The 19,100-nt window shown below is 36.9% G+C and overlaps 1 protein-coding gene across 1 annotated transcript in view; it reads left to right on the top strand.

The window, feature by feature from the left end:
• The window catches only part of DYNC2H1 (dynein, cytoplasmic 2, heavy chain 1), a 191,267-nt gene that overhangs the window by 92,257 nt on the left and 79,910 nt on the right, over positions 1-19,100 (top strand). The window contains 6 exon segments of the mRNA XM_009322273.1: positions 895-945; positions 3,663-3,740; positions 4,937-5,068; positions 6,976-7,048; positions 13,312-13,472; positions 18,075-18,200. Of these exon segments, the coding sequence (XP_009320548.1) occupies positions 895-945; positions 3,663-3,740; positions 4,937-5,068; positions 6,976-7,048; positions 13,312-13,472; positions 18,075-18,200 (621 nt within the window).

Raw genomic sequence — 19,100 nt, 5'->3', positions numbered from 1 at the left:
ACATGAGCCGACAGTGTGCCCAGGCGGCCAAGAAGGCCAACGGCATCCTGGCCTGTATCAGAAATAGTGTGGCCAGCAGGAGCAGGGAAGTGATAGTGCCCCTGTACTCAGCACTGGTGCGGCCGCCCCTCGAATACTGTGTTCAGTTTTGGGCCCCTCACTACAAGAAGGATGTTGAGATGTTGGAACGTGTCCAGAGAAGGGCAACGAGGCTGGTGAGGGGTCTGGAGCACAGGTCTTATGAGGAGCGGCTGAGGGAACTGGGGTTGTTTAGCCTGGAGAAAAGGAGGCTGAGGGGAGACCTCATTGCTCTCTACAACTACCTGAAAGGAGGTTGTAGCGAGGTGGGTGTTGGTCTCTTCTCCCAAGTAACTGGCGAAAGGACGAGAGGAAATGGCCTCAAGTTACACCAGGGGAGGTTTAGATTGGACATGAGGAAAAAATTCTTTACTGAAAGAGTGGTTAAACATTGGACCAGGCTGCCCAGGGAAGTGGTTGAGTCCCCATCCCTGGAAGTATTTAAAAGACGTGTAGATGAGGCGCTTAGGGACATGGTTTAGTGGGCATGGTGGTGTTGGGTTGACGGTTGGCCTCGATGATCTTAGAGGTCTTTTCCAACCTTAATGATTCTATGATTCTATGGTTAGGTGATCTGGGTGGGAGCTGTGGGTGCTGAGAAAGGATAGGGTTTGTAAAGCACTGCAGTCACTTAACTTGGATTCTGCAAAAGGAATTACATACTGGTAGTATTACTTGGAGTTTTAAAAATGTCTTAGAACTTTCAGAATCTAGGCTTTGTTTATTTTCCTGTTTTGTCTACATGCTACTACACATAAATCTTTATTCTTAAAGATGTCTTGTGACTTATCTGAGTTTTTTATTTATTACCCCTAGGAATGGGAGACTTTTACAGGTGTGATCATTGGAGATACCATAAGAAAATCAGTAAGCTATATTTATTTATGTGTTTTGAAATAAGGAACATTTACTTAAATCCTGAAAAGTTAAGGTTGTATTCTTACTATATTGTTTGATTAATTGTATTCATACATGAAAGGAACAGATAACTTCTCACATAGAAATGTAAATATTATAAAACTTTTTGAACATGGCAACTTATTTTCTAATTTCATAACTTTTTGCCTTTTGATGCCTTTTTTTTTTTCTTTCTGTTACCAGGATTACACTTTGTTTTTTCAGTGGTGTATTTGAGAAGGTTTTAAGCACACTTCTGTAACTAAAATCAGTGTTTCTGAATCCCTCTTTCTCCCAGTATCATAAATGAGTGGTAATTTTTGTATGGATTGAGGGGATTGTCCACACACTTTGCTAATTTGACATGCTTTTTTCCTCAGCCTCAGAGTTCTGCATCTGGAGATGTATTTATATATTTTCCTAGGTGACAAAACTAGCTTAAGAAGCTTCTGTTCCATGTCTGACCAATCATACTGTAGTTTACTATGTGTCCCTCAATTCTGTTGAATCTGTATACTTTCAAAATAACCTTTCAGTAGAAAATGGTAGAGAAAAAAGTTAAGCTTTCCATAGTCTTATCTATTATAGCCCTTCTCAAATATTTTGAGAAAAGTTTTGAAAGGTGTTTTTTAGGAAATGTGAGCCCTGTCAGGAATCATGAGCTCAGTCTTTGCCTTTTGTGTTGCTAATCTCCTCTTTCATTCAGGGTCAGTGTCATGGTTTAACCTCAGTCGGCAACTAAGCACCACACAGCAGCTCGCTCACTCCTCCCCTGTGGGATGGGGGAGAGAATCAGAAGGGTAAAAGTGAGAAAACTTGTGGGTTGAGATAAAGACAGTTTAATAGGTAAAGCAAAAGCCGCACATGCAAGCAAAGCAAAACAAGGAATTCATTCACTCCTTCCCATTGGCAGGCAGGTGTTCAGCCATCTCCAGGAAAGCAGGGCTCCATCACGCATAACGGTTACTTGGGAAGACAGACGCCATCACTCCAAATGTCCCCCCCTTCCTTCTTCTTCCCCCAGCTTTATATGCTGAGCATGATGTCACATGGTATGGAATATCCCTTTGGCCAGTTTGGGTCAGCTGTCCTGGCTGTGCCCCCCTCCTAGTCCCCCGTGCACCTGCAGCCTTCTCAGTTGACCTGCAGCCTTCTCAGTCGGTAGAGCATGAGAAGCTGAAAAAGTCCTTGGCTAGTGTAAGCACTACCTAGCAACAACTGAAACATGGGTGTGTTATCAACATTGTTCTCACCCTAAATCCAAAACACAGCACTGTACCAGCTACTAGGAAGGAAATTAACTCTATCCCTGCTGAAACCAGGACAGTCAGGCTAGCTTGTTTCCATCAGGCTTAGCTGCAGTTTTCATCATTCCCAATTACTTTTAACCTTTAGACTTGTTTAGATATCTCTCAGGGTATCTCATACATCCAGTGGTAGAAGACAATGACCAGTGTGAGTACCTCATTTTTAGAATATCCATGACACCAACCGTGTTCACCTGCATGCTGGCAGAAGTGGCAAGTCACTTAAAATATAATGTATTACTCAGATTTTATTACTTAGGCAGCTGGTTGCTAAAAAGATCCTTAAATTCTCAGTTTCTCTACCCCTTAGATGACTCTACATGTTTTGCATTTCTGTTTGAACATAGAAGTCCCTCTTCATCTCTATGGAGTCTTTATGATTCAATTAGATGTCAGTGAACTTGGTGAAAGTCAAGTATTGTCTTGTACTAGGTCATTTTCAAGCTATGTGAGATCTGATTGTATAATGGATTTTAACACTATTCCTATCTCTACCCCACCTAACACACAACCCATAGATTTTGGAGAGATTGTGAACACACATGATTTAACCCCAATTCTAACTGGAATATATATTGCAGACCCCTTTCAAGTTTATTCCTAGAATTGCTTCCGAGTTTCCTACTTTTGTTCTTTCTCTGACTTCATAACTTGTGGCTGAGCTATCCTTTCTCAAGAAAGCTTTCCTTTTTTCTGCGGAACATTTAAGATTACTCTTAAAGTTGCTCAATGGTTGAGAGGTACATTTCCATAGAGGCTGTCAGACTGGTTAATGGGTACTGTAAGATTTTTTATAAAAAATGATATGGTGAATACAGAGATTCCACTGGAGCTTTAGGTATGTTCTTCATCCTTAGAATTTCCTCCATCCCCAACATCTAAGGAGCAGAAACATAGAGCTGTGGCCAAACTTTACCAGTGCAGAGATGTCCAGAAGTGATGTTTTGCCTAGTGAATTACACCAGAATTACCCTTTGTGTGAAGAACCATCCTCTTCATGACTGTGAATATGTGCAATGGAGTTATTTTTTGAAGTCAGTTGCTCAGAGTGCATATGCAGATAGGAAATTATTTGGGTCACTTGTTTTTAATGGAAAAGAAAACTACTTAGAGTTGAGCGTGTCATACAGATACTCTAAATGATAATATATTTTCAGGCTCAAGTAGTTAAGCAAACGTTAATGTGAACAGTATATCTCAAATTACTGGTAGATTTGTTTTGTTATGCCACTTATGAACTTAGCAAAAGACCACAGAAAGATTCCTGTTATGAATAGTATTTTTATTAAAAACATAGGTTTCACACTCTTATTACTGAATATAGTGTTTCACAAAAATTTGTGTAACTTATGTATGTAACATGTAATTTCCTTCAATAAGGATTCACAAAGAAGTGTTCGTGACCAGATTCCTTCTTGGATAGAACAGGACCGAGCCTGGGCAGTAGCATCTTTGAAGGTATACATCATGTGGTGGGTTGAATTTAGCTTAAAAAGCCTTTGGTTTTAGCAAATAGTAATTTGGACTTGAATACTCAAATATGTATTTGTCAGATGAAAATATTTTGTTATTTTAAACTGTTTATTATATCTTCCAGAAACCATGGCTTAATATATACCTATTTGGAAAAAAGCCCTATATTTTTAAAATTTAATCTCATTTTTCTGTACCTTTTAATGTACATCTCTACCCCATTTAACAATGAATTTCAATGCATGTGAATGAACCTATCATCTTACTTAGATTAGAAAATATTGTAAACCTACCCAAGGTACTACAATTTCTATAGACAGAAAAATACACAGAGGAAAAATTGCAAAGAACATTTAAGTTGCAGGTTTCTCTTATGTAATGACTTTCACAAACCACTTCGTACTGTATTAAAAACCATAAACTGTTAATTGGGAAACTAGTTTTCTACTTACCAGATTTCCATGCACACCTTTAAAGGTGTTTCGGAGTTTGTTATTGCTCAGATCAAGTAATTTCAAACTAAAACAAAAAACACTTTCTTGCTTTGATTCATCCCACAACAATCAATGTTGAAGTCCTCTGATCCTGAAGGGTACTAAATGAAAATACCAGTCCTTGAAATTCTGTCTTAGGCTCTTCTCCTCCTGCATGTAGCTCAGCAGCAAGAAGGAAAATCTTGACCGGTCTTTGGCAAGGGCTTTTGCTGCTAAATCCGGAGTTCATTACTTTTCATTTCTCTTCACCAGGGATCAGGAACAATTGCAATAATGGTGTGGCAAGCCTGATTGTTAGGGGTTTAAAAAAACAAACCAACAAACAAACAGAAACTGAGTAAGTAGGTGAATCAGTAGCATGTACTGATAGAAAAAGAACCTGGTTATGATTAAAGGAAAGGACTACAATTGGGTAGAGCCCCAAGTTTAAAAACAAAGAATGTAGAAGTTTAAAAACAAAAGTATCGAGCCAATACAGACTTAGCATTTCCAGGGAATAGGTAAACAAATGGTTGATTTTAAAACCTACCCTTTTGTTCTTTAACTCTGAGCATAAAATTGAATTATGTGATATGCACAAGTATTTACAGGTTTAGGGTCATAGTGGTATTTGTAAATTAATTAAAATATACAATGTCCAAATGGCTATTCTTCTTTATTGTTAAATATGTATAATTTGTTTTGTAGATTTCTCTTCCAGGTCTCTATCAGACACTTTGCTTTGAAGATGAAGGTCTGTGGCACACTTTTTCTCAGAGCTCTGTGTGTGAACAAGACTTTCCATCTACTGTAGTAAAAAGAACTTCCTTATTTCAGCAGGTAATCTTTCCATATTAAATTATTTTAAAATAATTATGAGTTCGGCATTGAAAGTTTTACATCTTGGAAATTTAGGCTTCAGGCCTGGCTGAATTATAAGCAGTGACATTATCTACATTGTCTTACAGCTTAACTAGTTTATTTAGTCTCAGGATTTTTTTTTTCTATAATACATATCTAGTTCTCTCTTATCTGAGTCTTTTTTATGTTGGCGTATTGGCTGCAACTGAGCATAACCTGTAAGGTAACAAGCTCTTTATTAATATTCACAGAATTAATTTTATGAATAGGTATTAAAAGTCTTTCATGGTTGCTTTGTTATTGCAGAATTTGTCAGCTTGTTGAGTATCATTAATTTAGTTCATCGTTAAATGTGCAAACTCACACATCTGACTGAAAATCACAAAATACAGTAGCAGCCACTGCTTTTTAGAATAGTAGTCATGAAATACTACTCTTCCTGAAAGCTTGGTGATTAAAGAACTCACCAAGAATGCTGGAGAGGCAGGTTCCTTCCTCCACCCAGGGATCATTCTCCTCTGGAAGAGAAAAATGTCATCCCTCTTGTGTTTATGGGAGAAAGGGTGTCATTACTTACTTTCAACTGATGCTGTGATTTTTCATTTGAAGTCACTTCATATAAAATGAAGGCCCATCCAAAGAAGGGATGAGATATAAGACAATGTAGTTTCACGCTGGTTGGCTCTTAGGGGTTTTCTATTTGGAGCTTTTCTGGAGGGGGAGAATTTCTAAAATAGCATGCACAGAATTTTGGAACAAACCATTTTGCAGAGGAATTTGTCTGAGTCATGTTTGATTTGATGAAATGCAGAAAAGCAGTTCTTATGTGTGCAATGTGTTGTCATAAAAATTCTGCATTAAATCTGGAATGATCAGCATATTATGTATCTAGTTCCTTGCATAGAAAATATTAAGAATGTTTCTGTTGACGAAATATACTGAAACTACCTGGTTAGATTTATATGCCACTCATAAGTTAGTTTCTTTCAAACTGTATGTTAAACTTAAAAATAGTGCAGTAACACTTAGTGTTAAGCTTAAAAAGTAGTACTTTCTTAAAAATTTAATGAAGCTAAATTTTTCCTCCAAAACTAACAACAGATATTCCAGACTTGGAAACTGGAATGTGACGGTAGGTTCAGCATTGTGGCTTACAGGTCTGCAAGTAAGGGGGTGGAAGAAGGGGTGGTGATTTAATAAATCATTTCTACTGAAGTTGCATTAGTTGCCTGCACTGAACATTTGCAGGAAGTTAACTGAAAGAGAGGTAGCTGGTGGGGAAACTGCTATTTTAATTTGTATCTGAATTGATTAGCTGTTCATGTTCTGTAGTCTTTTGAAGAATAGTAAAAACATCTGCCTAACTAGGAGGTCTGAAAGAATGTCTCAGAAAAAAAAGTTAGATGTAAAACTCTAAAGGTGTGCTTAAACAAAGGAAATTATTTCAAAACTGATTATTTTACTGTATTACTGCACATAATCAGAAACATTAGTATTCCAGTTAGGAAGTTACTGCCTTGTATAGTAATTCTATACATGTATAGAATTTAGATTACCAGTATAAAGCTATGTTAGCTTTCTGTCGTTCTAGCTACCCACATAGCAACCTTTTTTCTAAAACATTGTAGAAAAAGTTCCAGCTTACAAATAGACATTAGATGTAGATCTATCTTCTGATTCTATTAATAGGACAAGCTACTTACAAAAGAACAATTACATTAGATTATCTTGGAAAGGAATGATCAGATAGCTCTATATATTCAGAGAATATAACTTTTTCTAAAGAGAAGTTTAAAGAATTCAGCCTTCTTAGAAGAGTCTTGCTTTTTAAATTGTCACAATATACTTTTATAAACTCATCTCACCTGAATATATTTTATTTTAAGGTACTTGTGGTCCAGGCTGTCAGACCAGACAGGCTACAGAGTGCCATGGCTCTTTTTGCATCTAAAACCCTAGGTAAGTTAATTTTTCACCAAAATGTTTCCACACAACAATTAAATATTATTTTTTGTCCTAAGTTTCTCTTTTATTTTATAGTTCTTATGGAATCCCTAAGTTTTAGGACTTGAAAATGGATTTGCTGATTTTGTTCTTGTAAAGTATTGTTAAAAAGCACTTTTAAAATGGTTTGGTTTATGCTGCATAGTGATTTAAAATATAACAAAAGATCTGTCAGATTCTTTGAATGAATTCTTGAACACTGGAGTAATTAAGAAAGGAGGATAGCTGGTTTTCTGTTAGTTTTACATTGCAGCATTTTCCTTAAGACACAAATTTTCCAAAAAGATTATTTCATTTAATGTCATTTACCATTTAAAAACCATTAGGTTTGAGATTTTGCAAGTTGGATCTCAAAAGATTGTTTCATATTTTCAGTCTTTTTTGTCAGTCTCTTAGACTGTAATACAATTTTTACTGTCTGTTTAGAAATACACATGATTTAGAGTGATTCAATACAATGATTGTCTATTTGTTCTAATCTGTCTGTTTTCTCTCTGAGGTCTATTGTATCCAAAGTTTGGAACTTATATTACAAATAATCTTAATATTGCAATACAGCACACCAAAGCCTTCCTTCAATTTTTAGCAGTTAATGACAATACGCATATGGAAGATGAATTACGAGTGTCTCATTGGGGTGGACACTGTAGTTTTAAAAGTCACCCACTGCATTACGTAGGGCCAAGGCAGAATTTGTTGTTTTTAATGGGGTACAGTGTCCCACATTAGTGGGATTAACAGAAGGGAAAGGATCTAGATTGTAAAGACCTGAAATGTAGGTGGCAAAGGCTGTTTTTAATGTGGTAGAAAATGAATCTGGAAAATTGACTCATAGGCTGCCGAGGTAATGTGGCTGGACTTACATTTCCAGTACTTGTGAAGATTTGCAGTTTGAATGATCTTGAGATGGGCAGTTTTGCATGATAATGCAATAGATGAGTTACATATAAAAAACAATGACTCTGGTAATTTTAAGTTCTTGAAATACGTTTCATTTTTTATTAGTATAAGATTAGGTATGAGTTTAGGTCTCTGATTCTTACATTTTTAATGGCATTTGTGTGAGAGTTTATCTGACTCCCTCTTGCTCTGTCTGTGGGCATTATTTATTGGTCAAAATTCATTCCATGTCTGCCACCAAGGCCAGTATTTTCAGGAGTAAGGTTAGCCTGCTCTGTCAAACATTGTTAGTAGATAGAGAGGGTGCTTTCATCATGGTGACTGTATAGGTCCCACACTGACAATGTCCCTGCCTGTTGGAATCAGATGACAAGTGCAATCTGCAGAATGTGCATCTCAAAGCCCAGCAGAGACCTGAATTCAGAGTAAGTGTATTCACCCACTTACTGTCTTCCAAACCCTAATGTATTACATAAATTGGTTAGGTCTATCTTGATGCCAGTTCCTTGAAGACGTTCCACAAGGGAATGGTTTTTGTTGAATGAAACTACAGCCTCACTGAGGAAGGCAGAATACCATTGACTCCATTTGTAAGCAAGGTTTCATCCGCAGATTTTTGATGCATATCAGTGAGATTTTATTTTGAGATTATGTCATAAATCATTACTAGCATTTTCCAACTAATAACAGCAGTCACGCTTGTATGAATATTTTTTTCATTTTTTTTTCTATCATGTCTTCTTCAGGGTCCTTGCCCTGAAAATTCTTAAACAGTTTCACTTAGTTCAAAAGGGAACCATTAAGTTTCCAATCTCCTTTGGCTGTTTTCCTGTGAGAAAAATGAGTTCCAAAAGAGCTGTAATAGCCTACAAGAAAGCCTTCCACTTCTGCTTTATCCAGATATGTTTTTTTTTTCCTTTTTTCATCTTTTACATATATTTTTAAATTTATGGATGAAGGGGGATTAAAATAATTTCTTTTGAAGATAAAGTTCCTAAGAATTTTCTATAAATGTATTTTGTGAGCACCCAAATTATGCTTATTTCTTTATTTTATATGCTATACTGAAATGCACCATGTTAGCAAAAATCATATTGACAGTGTACTTCCAAATCATTCCATATCACTCATTGAGTTGGGTTTTTTTCATATCTGCTTTAACTTAGTTTTTTGAGTCTGGCTACATCAGAAATAGTATTTAAAGAGGCTTGATTTTAATTACTTACATTTTCATATCCTTCAAAAAAGCAGTAGAGATGCAAAGAAAGAAAATCAGTGCAGGCTAAACAAGTCTGTATTTTGTTCCCACAGACCCATTTTCTATAAAGTAGACCAGAGCTCTCATGGTCACATTACATCTAGGCCAAAATAAAATTACTTGCCAACAATAAAAAAAATAACCTCTCCTGCTTTCTGTATTGGAATTGTGAATAGTAATAATACCTTTACTAATAGTTTTGTACATTGTTTCTCTGTGTACAGATCACCAACAGAAGGAATTGTAACAAGCACTTTCAGTTCAAGTTCCAGCTGCTGTAAATTGGTTTAACTGCATTGACTTTAGTACAGAAGTTTTGTGAAAAGTTGTTCATTGATTTTATGGAAGCTTCATCGGTTTATAAAAATTATGAAGTTTGCATCCTGTGCCAAACTTTGTATTTATATGTCAGATCTTTCTTTTTTCCCCTTTGATTTCCCCCACACGCTTTAGATGTTTTCTGAAAAGTTATTTGCTCTCACATATGCTTTTTCTTCCCATGTCAGGATGTCAGTTTGGATAGTAAAATTTAAGAAATTCTGTCAGAACAGAACATGGTGGCAGAAAAGTATGTCAGGAATTCCCAGTCTGACTGCATAGTTATTATCTGGAATATGAGTGCTTATTGATTTACCCTGAAAACACTGGAGTCTTTTTTTTTCAGTTCTCTAAATGTAATCCTGTCTATATCTTTAATTCTAATGGCCAGGAATAGACAGGGCTGTACTGTATTTTTTCTGTATTTCACTTCTGTTGAGCTTCCTTAAAACAAAAAGCACCTTCAGCATAGCTATGCTTTTTCTAAACTTTGTGTCCAAATTTATAAAAAAACAAACTATTTTATGGAAGAAGACTTACACTGTATTAATTTTCTAAATGATGCACCTCAAGAGTGCTACAATATATTTGGCTAGGCTGTTACTCATTTACAATTGCACCTCTTTTAAATTAACATCATTAACATAAATACATTGTTATAATAACTTAAGTTGCAGGTGTACACACATTCATCTGTTGCCCAAGCATAGCTTTTTATTCTATTCCTCAGTTAATGCAAGGCCAAGTAGTAGTCCCCAGTTAACACAGAGTTATGTAGGATATCAAAACTCCTAATCAATTAAACTTCTCAGGAATCTGTGTGCCCTCTGCTTGCACTGCTAGAAATAATAATACAGCCAATAGTCTTTGGTTTGTCTTGATTGTAGTATATTCCATGCACCTGTTTGTAGCAGCAAAGCAGTCCTAGGAACAGGAACTTAAGAATGGTTGAACAAGTGAAGAAGAGAGGTCTGTCTAGCATGTTACTGTCTTTGTCAATGACAAATAATAAATGTTAAGGCGAGAGTATAAGAACATCACAAGCCTATAGTGAAACCTTTTGCAGTGACCAGTGTTTTATGTCTCCAGGATTTCTCAACTGGAAGTAATAACACAGTACTTAAAAGACCCAATGGATTTTAATTCTATGACTTTGTATATCTGTTCCGCATTTTCATGTAATAATGAATATCTGCAGCATTGCACAACGCCCATTCCACTGTGTTAATTAGTGGAATTGCTGCCTGCTGACTTCAACAGATATTTTTAGTCCTGTATCTTTCATAGAAATTGAAACAGTAGTGAAGATTTTCAAAATTATTTTCTTCACTGAAATAAAAGTTAATAAAACTTAAAATTTACTTAAGACCTTACTTTTAATCAAATTTTGATCTAAAATTTGGTGTTAAAATTCAATATGTCTTTATTGCTTATGTAGATAGTGATTAAGTTCTAATAATGCTTTATGTTATATTTTAATATTTATATTAAATTAATAAGGAAACATTTATATTTTGATACTTCAACAGTGAAATATAGTTACAGTGAATACAACTCAGTAGAGAGGGATTTGATGAGATGAAACTTGCTTAAGGTGCAAGACAGTGGTTTACAGCCCAAATATCAGAACACATCACAAATAACTCTTCCTTGTGGTTCTCATCCACAAAAAGAAACATTTGATGTTGGATTTTCTAATTATAGGCATGATACTGTCTTCCATTTTCAGCTTGTATTAGCTGACATAGCTTAGCTATTTCCATTTATTATGTTAGTTAAGGGAATGTTAAATCTGGAGTAGCTTGTATTTGTGAAAAATGTTACTATACGCTCAGTTTGGAGGAATGACTTGAAAGCTAATATGCTGGGCAGCTTTCATTCAAAGTGTAAGCTTCTTTCAGGCCTTCTGAAAATGCATCTAAATTTGGCCAATACAGGATTCATTGTGAAAAAACTTGCAGATGTGTATCAGACATTTTTGAGATTTTGACAGTTAAGTGTCCCTGAAGAGTCTTACTTGCTGAGCATGCTTCAGTCCAGTACTAAACAGCCCTACTTTAATTTCAGTGTTATTTTATGGATCTTCTAGGGTTTAAGGCTTACTGGCAGTGAGCGGCAGAACTCATCAAGGGAGCTGCCCATATCAATTACCTTATGGCCTCAGTTTATATATTTATCTCTGCTTATATTACCTCTACATGCCTAATGAATGCAAAATGAAAATATTTTCCAATATTACTCTTGTTTAATTCATTTTTTTAAAGCATTTTGATTGATAGTGATTTTATCTGTTTAGCTGCGTCTGTTAGAGTCTCTGTACAGATAGGTGCAGAGAACCCAGACCTCATACTAACCTTTGCCAACCTAACCTGTTATATTAAAATTATATAGTATTCTATGTGGAGATAATAACTCAAGTCTGAAAGCAGACTGTGCCCTCAAGGAAATGTGTATTCCATCTTTTACTAAGTGTGGCATAGATGTCACTGATTTCAGCTCTTCTGTCTTGCTTTATGTTGTGATTTCCCATTGCACCTAACACTTCGCTATTTAAGGACCAGTCTAAAGATGCATTGAAAATATGTGGTTAACACTGTTTAAGTTTATGATACACTTATACACATAGCTTTGGGCTTGTGTATAAATGCCTTGCCTATACCAGGTCAACATTCTAAACATTTAAGTTGTATATTAAAGCAAACAATAGACTAAAGTAATTGTAGTACCAAGAACTGTGTAAAGTCAAAGTCTAATAATTAAGGCTCTGGGGACAATACAGGAGAGAAGTTCTGCATGTGGACATAGACACTGCAATTAGTTTTAGCAAATAGCATAGCTTCTCATATTCTTATATTCCAGCTCTACTTTTTTTTGTATGTTTTCTTGAAGACTACACTCTAAATAAAGACTTCCATTTATATTTGTCAAGCTGGAAGTCCAGGCACTGTTTTGGTGTTTATGTCTTTTTCATATCAATATATGGTACCTTCTACCTCCATATTGTAAAGATTTTTTTCTCATTTTAGGACTAGTTTTATGGTCTGCATTGAACAGAACTTTGAAAGCCAGATGACCTCTAAAGTGGTGTCCTGGTTTCGGCAGGGATAGAGTTAATTTCCTTCCTAGTAGCTGGTACAGTGCTGTGTTTTGGATTTAGGGTGAGAACAATGTTGATAACACACCCATGTTTTAGTTGTTGCTAAGTAGTGTTTACACTAGTCAAGGACTTTTCAGTTTCTCATGCTCTATCAACTGAGAAGGCTGGAGGTGCACAAGAAGCTGGGAGGGGGCACAGAGACAGGACAGCTGACCCAAACTGGCCAAAGGGACATTCCATACCATGTGACATCATGCTCAGTATATAAAGCTGGGGGAAGAAGAAGGAAGGAGGGGACATTTGGAGTGATGGCGTTTGTCTTCCCAAGTAACCGTTACGCATGATGGAGCCCTGCTTTCCTGGAGATGGCTGAACACCTGCCTGCCGATGGGAAGTAGTGAATGAATTCCTTGTTTTGCTTTGCTTGCGTGCGCCACTTTTGCTTTCCCTATTAAACTGTCTTGATCTCAACCCATGAGTTTTCTCAGTTTTACCCTTCTGATTCTCTCCCCCATCCCACAGGGGAGGAGTGAGCGAGCGGCTGTGTGGTGCTTAGTTGCCAGCTGAGGTTAAACCACGACAAGTGGTTAATGAAGCACTCCATCCTGTGTAGTCACTTTATTTCCATAATAATTCTAATTATAGGAATAAAAGAATTATCTCCATCACCTCTGAATTTGAAACGTCTGTATAAAGAAACTCTGGAAATTGAGCCCATCTTGATAATTATTTCTCCTGGTGCCGATCCGTCTCAAGAATTGCAAGAACTTGCCAGTGTTGAAAGAAATACCGAGTGCTACCATCAGGTCAGTCTTAGATAAGCATAATGATTAAAAACCACAATGTGTAAAATTTTACATTAGTAATATCTGTTTTACCTTGGTCTTTAATGAAGTTAGTACATAAAAGCACAGTTTGGTGTCTATGTGTTTGTTATTCCCACCTATCTCGCCACTAACTTCTGATTCCATTGGCAAAAAGGGGGAGAGACACAATTAGTGATCCTCACAGAAGCAGAATCCACACAAGAGGCATTCCTCCACCTTGGAGAAGGGAAAAATGAGAAGATAGATGGAAGTGAACAAAAGAGACTGAGAATTGTTACATATGCTGAAACATTATCTTTTGTAGTGTGGAATAATTGAAATATGAAGAAAACCCACTGAAAACTAGACTTCGTAATTGCCTCTGCTTATAGAACTTGCATATTTCTTTCTTCAACAGAAAACATAAATCAGATGTTCAGTGTTTGTGAATACTTTGGTATTTTGTGAAATTCTGTAAAATATTTTGAGAAATTTTACAAGTAAATGTTAACCAATTAATTTTTGATGGGAGTTCCTGAACAGAACTCTTATATTTCAGGTCTTTTTAAAAAAGTGTTTAAGATCGACCATGCAGGAAAGCCCTCAGATATCAGGAATAGGCATACAACACCGAAATCATTTGCCTAGCCAATATAACAGTTTTTGTCATGGTATACAACTTCTTCCCTGTTTTTCATTCAACACAAAACTGAACTGGGTGAAGATAATTCCCCTTGAGTAGACTTTAATCACAAATTGAACTGTTAAGAAATCACTTTATATTTTCTGTGTCTGTTTCAAAATCGGATCTATGCAGAGGTGTTGAAAACAACTTTTCTTTTTTTAAGAAGAAATTTACTGTAGCTGTTAAATTCATAGAATAACCTAGGTTGGAAGAGACTTCTGGAGATCATCTACTTCAACCCCCTGCTCAGAGAGGGAAGGTCCCCCATCCAAGGATGGAGATCCCACAATATCTCTGGGCAACTTGTTCCAGTATTTGACCACTCTCACAGGAGAATGTTTTTCCTAATATTGAATCGGTATTTCCCATGTTCCAACTTGTGTGCATTGACTCATGTCCTATCACCATGTGCCTCTGAAAGAGTCTGGCTCTATCTTCTCTGCATTCGTCAATCAGGTAGTTGTAGACAGCAGGAAGGTCTCCTGATTGCTTGGCTAAACAAACTCTGCCCTGTGTGCCCTGACCATGTTGGTGGTCTGCTCTGGAATCACTTCAGTATGACCATGTCTGTCTTGTACTGGGGAGCCCAAAACTGGACACAGTACTCCAGATGTGGTCTCACAAGTTTTCCAAAGAGAGGGGAAGGATCACTTCCCTGGACTTGCTGACTGTTTTTACTAATACAGCCCATGATGGGATTGGCCTTTGTTGCAAGGGCCCATTGTTGACTCACTTGTTGTCCACTAGGGCCTCCTTTTCTCCAAAGCTCCTTCCCTAGGCAGACCCCAGCCTGTACTGTTGCATGGGGTAACTCCATCCCAGGTGTAGGACTTTGCATTTGCCTTGTTGAACTTCATGAACTGCCAACCTGTTTCTCCAGCCTGTTCAGGTCATCTGAGAAGCAAACCTGCCTTCCCAGAGTATTGATTGCTCGCCTGACCCCCTTTAGTGTTATCCATTAGTTTGCTGAGAGTGCACCCAGTCATATAACCCAGGTCACTGATGAAGACATTAAACAGAATTTGTCCTGGTACTGATCTCTGAGGGGTACCACTAGTTACTGGCTGCCAGCTGGACTCTGCACCACTGACCATCCTGTGAGCCCAGCAGTCCACCCATTTTTCTGCCTATCTTATTTTTCACTTCTCTAGCCCATGTTTCTCCAATCTGGTGATAAGGAGGATATGGGAGACTCTGTAAAAAGTCTTACTAAAGTTAAGGTATACAACATGTACTGGCACCCCCTTGTCCACAGTGTCCACCTCATCATAGAAAGCAATGAAGTCGGTCAGGCATGAGTTGCCATTGGTAAATCTACATTGGCTGCTCCTTATCACCTCTGTGTTCTTCATGTGTTTAGAAATGGCTTCTAAGATGACTTGCTCCATAACCTTCCCAGGGACTGAGTGGAGGCTGACCAGCCTGTAATTACCTAGGTCTTTCTCCTCCTTGCCCTTCTTGAAGATAAATGTGACATTTTCCTTTTTCATCAGCAAACACCCAAGATCAACATAACCTTTTGAAGATGAGAGCAAGGAGTGACGTTAACTGCCCCCCAGCACACTTGGATGCATCTCATCTCGTCCTGTGGACTTTTTTATTTCTAAGTGTGTTGAGTGATTCCTAAATCTGTCAGTCTCTACTGTGGGTATTGCTTCACTCCTTCTTGTAAGTTTGGGAGACCTGGGAGGCCTGAGAACAAGCTTCAATAGTGAAACTAAAAGGCTATCAAGTACCTCAACCTTTTCCATGTGCCTTGTCACTATGTGCCCTGCCCCACCGAGCAATGGGCTCACAGCTATCCTTGGCTTTCCTTGGCTGACAGGAACCTTACAGAACTCAAGAAATGCGAAGTCCTGCCCCTGGGAAGGAAGAAACCCTTGCAATGATACAGGCAATGGATTGACTGGCTGGGGAGGACCTCTGCTGAAAAGGCCTGGAGGGTTTTTGTAGATGTCAAGCTGGATATGAGCCAGCACTGTGCCCTGCCAGCAGAGAAGTCTTTGTGATGACCTAATAACAGCCTTTCAATACCTACAAGAAGGTCACTGAGGAAATGGATTCAGACTCCTTGCAATCAGGCATGGTGGAAAGAAACAATGGGCATAAATGGTAACGAGATAGGTAATGGCAGGATGTAAGAAGAAACTTTTTCACCATAACAGTCAAACAGATTTCCCGGTGCAGTCTCCATCCTTGGAGGTTCCCAAGAGTCCACTGGACAAAGCCCTCAGTTCCTGGTCTGATCTTTCATAGCTGGCCCTACTTTGAGCAGGAGGTTAGACTAGAGATGCTCCAGGATCCGTTCCAACTTAAATTATTCTATGATCCAAGTGGTTTCCTAATATTCCTAATACACAGTACCAATATGTTTTACACCTTTCTGTAAAACGTTATTTCCTTCTGTCATTTGAAATATTCAGGGGAGGGCAGTTGTTATCTAGCTGATCACTGGTTAGCATAGAAATGGAAAACGTCAAGTTTGATGCTGCTTCTAAATTGAAATTGTTCCTTTCCTGGAATGTGCATTGATGTAATATATTTTTCCTATCAAATTGTAAAGATTTAGATCCTACTGCCAGCTTATCTAGCTGTGAATGTTTCAGCTTGCATATTTCTTACTCTGCACATGGCTTTTGTGTTTATCTCTAAATATCCTTTATATGTTGGACTTTTAAAATGTAACATGGTATGGTATTTGATTAAGGAGCGGTACTCAAAGCTAAGTCATCTGAAAGTTGTCCCACTAATGAGAATATTTTGTTGTTGTTATTTTTTCGTGCACTTTCTCACGCAACTTTAATAGAATGTGGAAGACCAGATTTTTCTTCTCTGTTGAATCATTTCTCATATGGGATGAAGAACAGATGACTAAATTTGTGTGGTGTACTACCATATTGTCTGGTGACTTTCAGTTATCTTCTTTTGGCTATTTTAAATTATTTCAAGATATGATACTCAGTTTTATTTAGGCAGAGGATATCCCTGTATCATTATATAAAGCTAAGGCCCCAAGTTTCTTTGATTCAGTACAGTTTTAGTATAAAAAGACAGGGTGGATTTCTGCTTAAGGGACATTTGATGAAGTCATAATAATCACATTAGTTCTATTTTGCTATAGCAGTAATGCCAAGACAAGACTTTTCAGATTGGCTAAGACCACTTTCTTTTCAATCTGTTTGGTTCAGGGTTTTTTGTTATGTATACCTTCCAATTAGATTCTAAGGGAGAACTAAGGTGAATATACTCTACAGATAGTCTAACATCAATTGTTGCAGTAATTGTGCCAGAGAACAAGTCCTTTCTTTATTTTTGGTTTTCACTAATTTATCTGAAAATTCAGTTTTGGATCTTTGTATTTCCATTTGAAGATCCAAATTTATTTTAGCAGCAATATGGTACTATAAAAAATGAAGAAAAGACTGTTTGTTAAGCTATTCATATTTTGCAGTTAGAAAGAGAGCAGCCTTAGTTTTTCAGTCATCTCAATATGAAATTGAGTGTTTCTTTTCAAAGGAAGTACTCCTAACTTACAGTTAAAAGAAAATTCGTTCTCATTTATCTCGATTTTATTGTATCAGCAGTTCTGTAGTAATACAGTTCAGTCACTGATATTTAAATTACTTTTTGAGTTCCCAGGGAATACCATCAATGTCACAAAATTATATATGTTTTTTTCCATAAAAAGACTAGGTAATGGTGTTTCTTAAGAAACTCTGCCTAGATAGATTGCAAAGAAAAAACTATGTTTTCATTATTCTTTTCCCTACTTTAGTAGCCTATCACATTAGAGGAAATTATGGTTATGTCTAGCACACCTTTTTTACATATGCAGTCTACCTTGGAAACACAATTTTGTATTTAGCTGTTAAATGAGGTATGATAAATTCCTGATACAACTGTGTCTTTCATTTCAGATTGCAATGGGCCAAGGCCAAGCTGACCTGGCTATTCAAACTTTAAAAGAATGTGCACGCAATGGAGAATGGCTGTGTTTAAAGAACCTGCATCTTGTTACATCTTGGCTTCCTGTATTGGAAAAGGTGAGAGTAACTAGAGGAGAATGTATTGGAAACTAGACAAAATTAGTATGCAACATTTCTGAAGCAGTTCAGGCATTTCCATGGTGATGCTTAAAATTACAACAGTTTAAATAAATAAATTCTTGCAGTTTTCTCAGTCATGAATAAGGTGAAATGCTTCAGATCTAAGCAGCTCCCTCCTTTGTGTGAGTGCTTTAATTGTCATACAATGTAGAGTATTTCTGCCACAATGAGTGAACAAATGATTCTGTTAGAACTTCTGGTACTTTATGGGATACTGCCCATGTTTGCTGAACTCTGAATCTATGTATGCTTAAATTTATTCTTTTTTTTTTTTTCCAGGACTTTCTTTTTATTAGTTCTTTTATGTTAAGTGTAGCTTGTGTCTGAGCCACCAAGAGGTTTTTGCTAATTTGAAATTAAAATGTCTAATGTTTTATAGAAACACACTCTTACTTACGGCATGTAAAATCATTAACTTGCTAACTAGATCAAAGTGACTTTACGTGTGTATCACTGTGAAATCCACAAAACAAACAAACTCCAAAAAAGAAAAGTGGGGAATTCTTGTCAACAGTTACTACAATCTTAATTTTCCAGTTTCTAATGATTGTCTGTAAAGTGTACTCCATGCACATGAGCTTGGAGTCTATCTTCTGTCTGTCTAACAATGACCATGTGGCATACATGTGCCTTTTTAACATTAGTATAATGCTTTTTGAAAAAAGGGAAAGGCAAAGCAAGATAACACTGATATGTGTCATCTGGTCTGAACATGATAGTAACAGTAAGGAAGTGTTTGTAAGCCTCTTACTAATTATAAAATTTCAGATCTTGTAAGTATTTAAATATGGATATGTATCAGAATTTTCTTAATTCTTTCCACAAGAACATAATACT

Source organism: Pygoscelis adeliae, unplaced genomic scaffold, assembly GCF_000699105.1.
Source record: "Pygoscelis adeliae isolate BGI_AS28 unplaced genomic scaffold, ASM69910v1 Scaffold383, whole genome shotgun sequence".
In the NCBI taxonomy this organism is placed as follows: domain Eukaryota; kingdom Metazoa; phylum Chordata; class Aves; order Sphenisciformes; family Spheniscidae; genus Pygoscelis; species Pygoscelis adeliae.
Note: the sequence above shows the minus strand (reverse complement) of the source record. Positions and strands in the feature narration are given on the sequence as shown.